The sequence below is a fragment of the Carassius auratus genome, chromosome 41 (genome assembly GCF_003368295.1).
Source record: "Carassius auratus strain Wakin chromosome 41, ASM336829v1, whole genome shotgun sequence".
Lineage (NCBI taxonomy): Eukaryota > Metazoa > Chordata > Actinopteri > Cypriniformes > Cyprinidae > Carassius > Carassius auratus.
Window position 1 is genome coordinate 21,589,025 of NC_039283.1, and position 9,307 is coordinate 21,598,331.

Here is a 9,307-nt window from a genome sequence, read left to right on the forward strand (position 1 = left end):
TCCATCACTGATTATTGAACTATGGCATACAGTTATTATTATTTTTAAAGATAATCACTAGAATGTTCCTAAGACTAATGTACAATTTCAGTTCAATATGGATTCAAAAATCTAAATTCATTAATATATTTTAAAGAGACATTACTACTGTTATATATTTTAAATGCATTTTTATTAGGTTTCTCCACTGTTTCACTATGAGATGTGCAAAGGAAAAACACATAGAAGAAAGAGATGGCAGACTGACCTTTAAATCACTTTTATTATTATATAAACACACATTAATTTAAAGAACAAAATGGAAGAGGAAAACTAAAAAGGATTCCTGTGGGTTTTACTGGGGAGGCAGGATGGCTTTACTCTTGTCAGCCACAAACTTGAGGACATCTTCAACATGAGTCTGGATCATGCTGGCCAGGGGGGCGACCTGAGCCTGGACGGAGGCGGCCAGAGGCTTGATGTGGTCTTCAATGTTGCTGGAGAGGGGCTTCAGCTGCTCCTGGAGCTTCTCAACCATGGGCTGGAACTGGGCTCTGCTCTGCTCAAAGTAAGCGCTGCAACACAAACCAAAGATAATCAGCACTGCTCTTCTGTCTGAACAATAGTCATGTGATCCAATAAGGACTTTTATTTCTACTAATCAATTCTTTATGCTGATCAGAATTGTTATTTGAAATGGAGGGAATATGATGTAACTGAAGATTGTGTTCCTCACTAATATTACGTTTCAGATTCACTGATGATGAAGACGAAGCTCATGGACTTACTTGGCCTTGTTGACCAGCTCAGGGCCCTCGACGTGCTTTAGATTGTCCACGAGATCCTGAAAATACTTGGCGATCTTCTCCAGCTCAGCAGGAGCATCTCTCTTGACCAGAGATACTGATTCAGAGCCTGGAATACGAGCAGAGATGTTTGATCAATACAGTCTTGCATCTTAAATGGTTTTACTCTCAGCCACTCGAGCTAAATCAGGTGAAAGACTGTACGTTTCTACAGAGCACTTTGTTATGTCTAGCACTTTAGAAAGTGAAGATAAAATATCAACAACACGCATTGTTCTAGTAGTCTCTTTAATCCCTAAACTAACTGTATAGCATTCACAAAATACAACATATCTTGAAAGCATCACAAGCTAACATGATTTAAAGTCTCACCAATGGCCAGAGCAACAACAAGGATGGTGATGAGAGAGAATTTCATTGTTGCAGGTTGAGTAAGAGTTGCCTGTACAGAAAGAGACAATAATTCATTTTAAGTTTCTGGTCATGTCATCATAGATTTCCTTTAGGAATTAATGGTAGAGGTCAACATGAACATACACATAAGGTAGCTGTAATCTTACCTTGTATCAGGGGTTTTTAGACCTGATGTTGTGGTGGTGAGTTCTCTAAGAATCCATGGGTTTTTATAGTCCCAGGATGCTGGGATTGCAACCGTTCAAAGGGTGACCTGTGCTGATGAATTCATCCATACACACCAAACCTTCAGGCTTTACCTGACACTGAAATGATTGAATCAAAGCTCAATAGCAATCTGTGTTTGTGCTTAATTAGTGCGTTTCTGTGGTGCTTGATACCCACTGACTTCATCAGTTTTAAAGACGACATTCCAGAAGCCTTCACTGTCTTCCATGTGTGCAGAAAACTTATATACACTGAACTTAGGTCATCAATGTGCTTTGGTTGTACAAGAACTAAAAATACTGTTTTGGAATTTGGTTTAAATAAATGTATGTCCTAAACTGCTTGCGTGGTGATTTCAGTGACAGTGTGATGATGAGAACATGCTGATATTTAGTTTTAGTCATTAACTTCATCACAGCTTCTACTTAAATGTGATTGTCCCTCCGAGGGGGTTTCTTCTACTTCTTCTTCTTCTTCTTCTTCTTTTATTGTATGAAAATATCTCATAACTGTCTTTGAGTCTGATCTTGCATGCATAAAATATTTGAATGCAGTAAAATTAGGATAAGAGCAGACTGAGTGACACTGGCAGCATGGTGTGTGAAATGCTTTGTTTTTCAAGATTAGAGAAGGTAACTAAAAATGACGGGAAAAAATCCTAATTACATGTTTTCTATTAAATTGGTTGTATTTAAGTGAACTGTAGCCTACTGTAGTTACAATGATCATTCTGTTTTTATAGGGCTATTGTAGCATTGCCATTTGATTTGATTTGTTTAAATGCAATGATTTTAAAAAAATGTTTAACATTGCTTTAAACTGTGAACTGTAAACCCCATTCTTGAACTCAATTAGAGTCAGGAGTACCTTGCAGTAGATGGTTTTAGGGGGTTGATAATGCGAATGCTATGGTGTTCAGGATGGTTGCTTAGGCATTATTGTATGATCACATGATTTGAGGTATAGCTTTTCTTTTATGTCTGTAGCACAAACGCTGCCCATGATAAAGTAGTCCTTTTCACAAGTTGTGCTGTTTTATTAGTGAATTTGTTCGATGTAACAACCGAAGTAATAAAATTGATTAACATTCTTCCAAACGTGTGGGCGAACATGACGCAAGTTTCTGCGCATGCGCTAGATTGTTGTTGGATGCATGTGTCAACAACTGGGCCCCGGGATAATCAAGATAATCGAAATTGTGTATAATGCAGAAAATATCAACCAAGAATTAAGAAAATCCTTTGATTGTTATCATTCTCTTACCATATTAGATACAACTGTAGCCCATTGTATAAACATAGCCACTATGTGTTAAGAGCTAGTTTGACCAACTTGCAGTTATGCAATGGATAATCAGTTACATTTCAGATTCAAATTAAACCAATCTACCTTTTTGTAACTGACTTAAAAAAGTTATGACCAGTCCTGAAGAAAAAAGAACCATGATGACTAACTCTTTAAAATGAAGCAGTTTATGCAGCCAGCCTAGTAAAATGTTGTATCTTTATGATGAGTTATCTTATTTGTCAATGAAAGAGTTCAAAGTCCATGAAGTAAACTAGCTATCTTCAAATTATCAGCCACTGTAGCTATTTTACTTAAAAATTACTGCCTTACTAAAAAAAAAGATTGTTTTACATTATTTCTCACAATAATTGTTGGAAAGTAGGTGGTTTTCCAAAAATATGTTTAAATATCTATTAAAAAGTATTACAATTTCAGACATTTGAATAACCAGCCAGCACAAAAGTGGTCACTTTAATCCTTTTTTATCATTACAAAAAAACCAGCATACATACGAAGAGAGAATGAGAAAAGAAAAACAAAACTATGAAATGGTTATTCCTGTGGGTTTTACTGAGGCAGGATGGCTTTACTCGTGTCAGCCACAAACTTGAGGACATCTTCAACATGAGTCTGGATCATGCTGGCCAGGGGGGCGACCTGAGCCTGGACGGAGGCGGCCAGAGGCTTGATGTGGTCTTCAATGTTGCTGGAGAGGGGCTTCAGCTGCTCCTGGAGCTTCTCAACCATGGGCTGGAACTGGGCTCTGCTCTGCTCAAAGTAAGCACTGCAACACAAACCAAAGAGAACTCATTAATAAAAACAATTAAGTTTAAATTGATCAATTACACAGCTGAGATGAAGATTCCACCACAATGGATGATGATGATGATGGACTTACTTGGCCTTGTTGACCAGCTCAGGGCCCTCGACGTGCTTCAGATTGTCCACAAGATCCTGAAAAGCTCAGCAGGAGCATCTCTCTTGACCAGAGATACTGATTCAGAGCCTGGAATACGAGCAGAGATGTTTGATCAATACAGTCTTGCATCTTTACGCTCAGCCACTCGAGCTAAATCAGGTGCACACAATGTCCAGTTTATGTAATTTAACCCCTAAACTAGCTGAATTACCATATCTTAAGAGCATCAAGTTAACATGGTTTAAAGTCTCACCAATGGCCAGAGCAGTAACAAGGACAGTGATGAGGAAGAATTTCATTGTTGCAGGTTGGGTGAGGGCTGCCTGAACAGAAAGAGACAATAATGAATTTCAGTTTGTGGTCACATCCTCATACATTTCCATTGAAAATCAACAGCAGAGTTTGACATGTTTATACAAATAATGTAGATATAATTGCACCTTGCTTACAGTTCTTAGACCTGATGGTGTGTTCTCCAAAGGATTTTATATAGTCCTGGGACAAGTTCAAAGGGTGACCTGTTGATGAAATCATCCACACACAGCCTTTAGGCTTTACCTGACACTGAAGTGATTGAATCAATGTTCAGCAGTAATCTCTTTTTACATTGTGTGCTCACATGATGCATTTTGTGATGTTTCAAATCACCTAATGATCAGTTTTAGATGAGGATATACTGTATATTTTCCCAAATTTATTTTATGCAAAATATGTGTAATTATGATATTCAAAACCTCCCTGGCTAATTCTCTTATTTTCACCAACAAGTTATTCTGGCATGGATTCTTACTCTTTTATATATATATATATATATATATATATATATATATATATATATATATATAATCAGAGGTTCAGTAATGAAATGAGTCAGTTTGGGAATCGCAAACCATTTGAATCAGTTCGGGAGTTCGGAGCGGGTTCGCAAATCATTTGAGTCAGTTCGGGAGTTCAAAGCGGGTTCGCGAATCATTTGAGTCAGTTTGGGGATCGCGAATCATTTGAATCAGTTAGGGAGATCGTAGCGGGATCGCGAATCATTTGAGTCAGTTATGGGGATCGCTAATCATTTTAATCAGTTTGGGAGTTCGGAGCGGGATCGCGAATCATTTGAGTCAGTTGGAAGATCGGAGCGGGTTCGTGAATCATTTGAATCAGTTCGAGATTTCGGAGCGGCTTCGCGGATCATTTGAATCAATTCGAGAGTTCGGAGCGGGATCGCGAATCATTTGAGTCAGTTGGGAGATCGGAGCGGGTTCGTGAATCATTTGAATCAGTTCGAGATTTCGGAGCGGCTTCGCGGATCATTTGAATCAATTCGAGAGTTCGGAGCGGGTTCGCGAATCATTTGAGTCAGTTCGGGAGTTCGGAGCTGCTATTTTTGATTGTGTTCTAAATTTGTTGTACCATAAACTGCATCCTCATATACTTCGATAACTTCCAAAACAACAGATGGCGACGTACTCGAATAGCATGTGACGCACAGAAGCCGAACAAGACGCAGCGTTGCGTTGACTGTTCTGCGCATGCGCTCACTCACTCACAATCAGGCATCATGGCGGACGTGTTAGATCTTCATGAAGCGGGAGGTGAAGACTTTCCTATGGACGAGGATGGCGATGGTAAAGTGGTTATTTACATTCAGACGATGCACAGATATGTGTTGTAATCTAATTTCACCTGTTTATTAGTGTTTAATGTACTCATACTTGTGTTTGTGTCCGGGGGCCTAGTCCTATTAGCACGCGTGCTAATAGTTAGCTAATTCAAACGAGTCGTACTGTTGTTGTGATTGTTTTATTTTGTAGCCTTGCTTTGGTTTTAGTTTGAATCCATTTTCATTTTTATCATACCCAATAAAAGTATTGTATGGTCGTTGAGCATATAGGCTCAGATATTCAAGTTCATCGCCTTTGTGCTTCATTGCAGTCTCACATTTTGTTTTATTTTTATTGTTCGCATATAGTTGTCTTTAAAAACGCTTTCGAATGCATCATGTGGGATTAATTATTTTCTTTTGTTGACTTTACAGAGAGCATTCATAAGTTAAAAGAAAAAGCCAAGAAGAGAAAGGGTCGTGGGTTTGGATCAGGTAAGTCACATCATCTCCAATCTTGTGTTTTCATGTTTTGATAAATCATGTGCTGATGATGTTTGATGCTTTATTTGCCAGAGGAGGGAGCGAGATCTAGAGCCAGAGAGGACTATGACACCGTAGAACAGGATGGAGATGAGCCTGGACCACAGAGATGTAAGTGTAAATCGCAGAACTATGTAAACATCTGGCTTCTCTCATTCGACGTCGTGATAGAAATCAAGAGGCTGTGATATATTTTTTAACATGTTTTGGTGTCTTTCAGCTGTTGAAGGATGGATTCTGTTTGTGACTGGTGTACACGAGGAGGCGACGGAAGAGGATGTCCATGACAAGTTTGCAGAATTTGGAGAGATTAAGAACGTGCATCTTAATTTGGACAGAAGAACCGGTTACCTTAAGGTTAGTTTGCAGATTCTGGTTTAGTAAAATGTGTGTAAATGATTAAAAAAAATTCTTATCTTGCACATTTGCATAATTCTGTTTCTAGTTTTTGACTGAAGTTTGTAGACAAGAAACTAAATATACACACACAGACACATATATAAGCGCATCTGTAAAGTGTTTTATAAATTTCCAAAAATATATATTTTAGTTTAATATATGTATTCACTCATTTATCTGTTCATATAATCACTTTGGATATTTTATTATAATAGCTGCTTTTTATTTTCTGTGTTGTTGAAGTAATTGATTCTACGGATAACAGGCTTTTGTTTTAACATCAGTTTTGGCATGGTTTATTTGGTTCAGGAAGGTTTTTTTTTCCTCTGTATCTATGTATCGGCTCTGACAGACTTGCTAATTTTTCTCCTAATTAAAGTAATTGTTGAATCTGATACAACAGAGATACACTGGCATGTGCTTGATTTTGTCCACCAGATGGCAGTGTTTTAAATGGAACCCAATCTGACTCTTTGATTTAAAATGACCCTGTGTTTAGACCAGGGCTCAGCACTATGTGCCGTTTTAATTTTTCTGGTTAACCGCTGCAACCCCCCTCCCCTTTCCGTATTCTGTATTTAAACAGTACATACACATTTTTAAATACGATAAAAAAAAATAATGCTAAAAATAATTTGATGCAAATAGTTTCTGAATATTTTTTTATAGTTTTTTAACTTTAAAAAAAATGTGAAAAACAGATAAGCCGTGTGTGTGTGTGTGTGACTAGGCCAATACATTAAAACACTTCCGTTTTAATCACCCTTAATGCTGATGCGTGTGCGCACATACATACACACACACGACACTTGCACACACAGATCTGAGATCACTGTGCAAAAAGTAACATTCAGAAGCTCGTAAACTTGTTAGGGCTGCCACTTTTATTAATCGATACTGAATCACTTCATTATTTCTCGACAAGGGGGCAAAATTGCTTCATTATTTGTAGAGAGAGACAGACACAGACAATTTACACATCTCTCTCCACCCTCTCTCTCTCAAATTGGCCATATTTGAGCAAATTTTTCATCACTGGATTTAGCTGTCGGTCATTTAAAATTTCTATCGTAAAACGTATTATTAAAAGTTGACTAATTTTAAATGATTTGCAGCTTCATCTTACCTCGTTCTCTTTAAGGTTAAACTTTGCACTCTGCTTCAGTGAACCGTAAACCCCGCCTACTTTGATTTGATTTGCCATCTGTCATTTTGACATTGAGCGCTGTTAGACCTCTGCTCTGATCTGAAGTGCCTAATATGTGCAGCGTTCACACGCGCATCCGTAGACTAGCGGAAGCTAATTCTCGCACTAATAGTATTTATAGCACCTAACAGGCTGTGTGACTATGAGAAGTCTTTACCTAATAATGTACGTCAGTGTGCAGTTTTCCCTATTGCTCACTTGCAAGTGAATATCCCTCTGCGTTCCACTGTTGGAACATGTGCCATAGGTTGCCGACCACTGGTTTAGACAGTGTTTCGTATAATAATATTGATGCTTTCTTGTGCTTATGCATTCTAATAATTGTTTTAGACATTGTTTAGAATGGTATTTTCCATGACGAGAAATTTCATTTAGTTTAATGTACTGCAGCAGCTTTGTATTTGACTAGGGCTGTGCGTCTATGATAATTTGTCTATTCAAGTACTTTCGAGTTCTTTGTTCAGTGTATATAATATGATGTTATATAAAAAATATTTAAACTAAGAAAAACTCTACCTCTGTGTCCTTTTCCACTCAGTCATGTTTCATTTAATGGTTTTTGATCACAAGATCCTCTATGTGAACAGGAGTTTGAATGTGAACACTTAAACCTTTTGTTTTGTTCATATCTACTATTCTGTCATCATTTTTTTTTTATGCATATCTCTGTCTGCCATTGGAAAATTCTATTTTGGTCACTCATGAAACTTCCTTGGGTCAAGCTGGCGTGTGTTAATGCATAAAGTGTTTTATTTACTCCTGTTTTAAGACAAAGAATGTAAAAGGCAGTTCTGGAACCAGGCAACCCCTTGCAAAAACATTCCTTTGAGGCCGTCATGTGTTGTTTAAAACATTATCTTGGCAAATAATGATACTTGTTTTTCATAGGGCTATGCACTGGTGGAGTATGAGACCTACAAAGAAGCTCAGGCAGCAATGGAAGGGCTGAATGGCCAGGAACTTATGGGACAACCAATCAGCGTTGACTGGTGCTTTGTAAGAGGACCCCCTAAGAGCAAGAGGAGGTGAGTCAGTTTCTGATCCTGTTAAAGTGGATTTATGTACTTGGACCATTTCATTGCTCACTCAAACTTCATTTGTAGTGGATATTTGTCTTCTATTGAATTTGTTAATGGTACAAGCTGTAATACAACATGACTAATGGACTGCTTTGCTTTCCTCAAGGGGTGGAAGAAGACGCAGCAGGAGCCCTGACAGGCGGCGACGTTGATTTTCCCCGTTTTTGACTCCAATGTCTGTTTCCCAGCCAGTGTGGCATTGTTTTTCGAGACAGTTTGGAGTCAGATTGGAGTATGCGTGTATCTCTTTACATAAGGATTTTAATGTTTTTGAAGGACTATATATTTTTTATTGTCTTAATCGTTAGTTATTCAGCAGTTGTCTGTAGGTCTTTTGTTGAAGAATGACAGACAATGCAGAAGCATATATGTGTCGAAGCTGTTGGTATTATCACCACTTTTATTTTATTCTTTTTTGTACAAAGTGGCAGTACACTGTATGTAGACATGAAATCTCTCATTGAAACTTGTTATGAGTAGTGATCTGTATATTTCCAATAAATTAATTTCGATTGAAATCTTTGTTGGTTTCATGCTTTGCATTTGAGCCCATTCTACTAAAACAGTATTAATACCTAATAAATAAAATAACCAGTATTAGACAGATGTCAATAGTTATGTATAAAGGAATGCTCTTGAGTTTCAGTTAAGATGTTTTTAACCCTCCTGTCCTGCCAATCTTGTTAATGACTAATGTATTAACTCATATTGACCACATATAGTTTGATAATTTAAAAATGACTCAATATAATTAGTTAATTTGCATTCTTTTTTTAATCAGAATTTTAAATGAAAATATATATTTATATATAATTTTTTTTTACCTAGTAATTAATATCGTCGTATTTCATCAGAACTGGAATTTACACC

General features: G+C 37.4%; 2 protein-coding genes and 1 pseudogene across 2 annotated transcripts; 1 reads left to right on the top strand and 2 right to left on the bottom strand.

Annotated features, from left to right (window-relative positions):
• Positions 1–235: 235 nt before the first annotated feature.
• On the bottom strand, positions 236–1,459 carry LOC113059264 (type-4 ice-structuring protein LS-12-like). Its single transcript, XM_026227638.1, has 4 exons — positions 1,346–1,459; positions 1,158–1,227; positions 768–894; positions 236–554 (listed from the first exon to the last, which is right to left on the bottom strand). The coding sequence occupies exons 2-4, from the start codon at positions 1,201–1,203 to the stop codon at positions 335–337; spliced, it is 393 nt and encodes a 130-aa protein (XP_026083423.1). The 5' UTR covers positions 1,204–1,227; positions 1,346–1,459; the 3' UTR covers positions 236–334.
• Positions 1,460–3,131: 1,672 nt separating this feature from the next.
• LOC113059265 (type-4 ice-structuring protein LS-12-like) lies at positions 3,132–3,926 on the bottom strand (annotated as a pseudogene).
• A 1,163-nt stretch (positions 3,927–5,089) lies between these two features.
• LOC113059267 (RNA-binding protein 8A) lies at positions 5,090–8,955 on the top strand. Its single transcript, XM_026227639.1, has 6 exons — positions 5,090–5,234; positions 5,645–5,704; positions 5,786–5,863; positions 5,973–6,109; positions 8,247–8,383; positions 8,544–8,955. The coding sequence occupies exons 1-6, from the start codon at positions 5,168–5,170 to the stop codon at positions 8,587–8,589; spliced, it is 525 nt and encodes a 174-aa protein (XP_026083424.1). The 5' UTR covers positions 5,090–5,167; the 3' UTR covers positions 8,590–8,955.
• Positions 8,956–9,307: the final 352 nt, after the last annotated feature.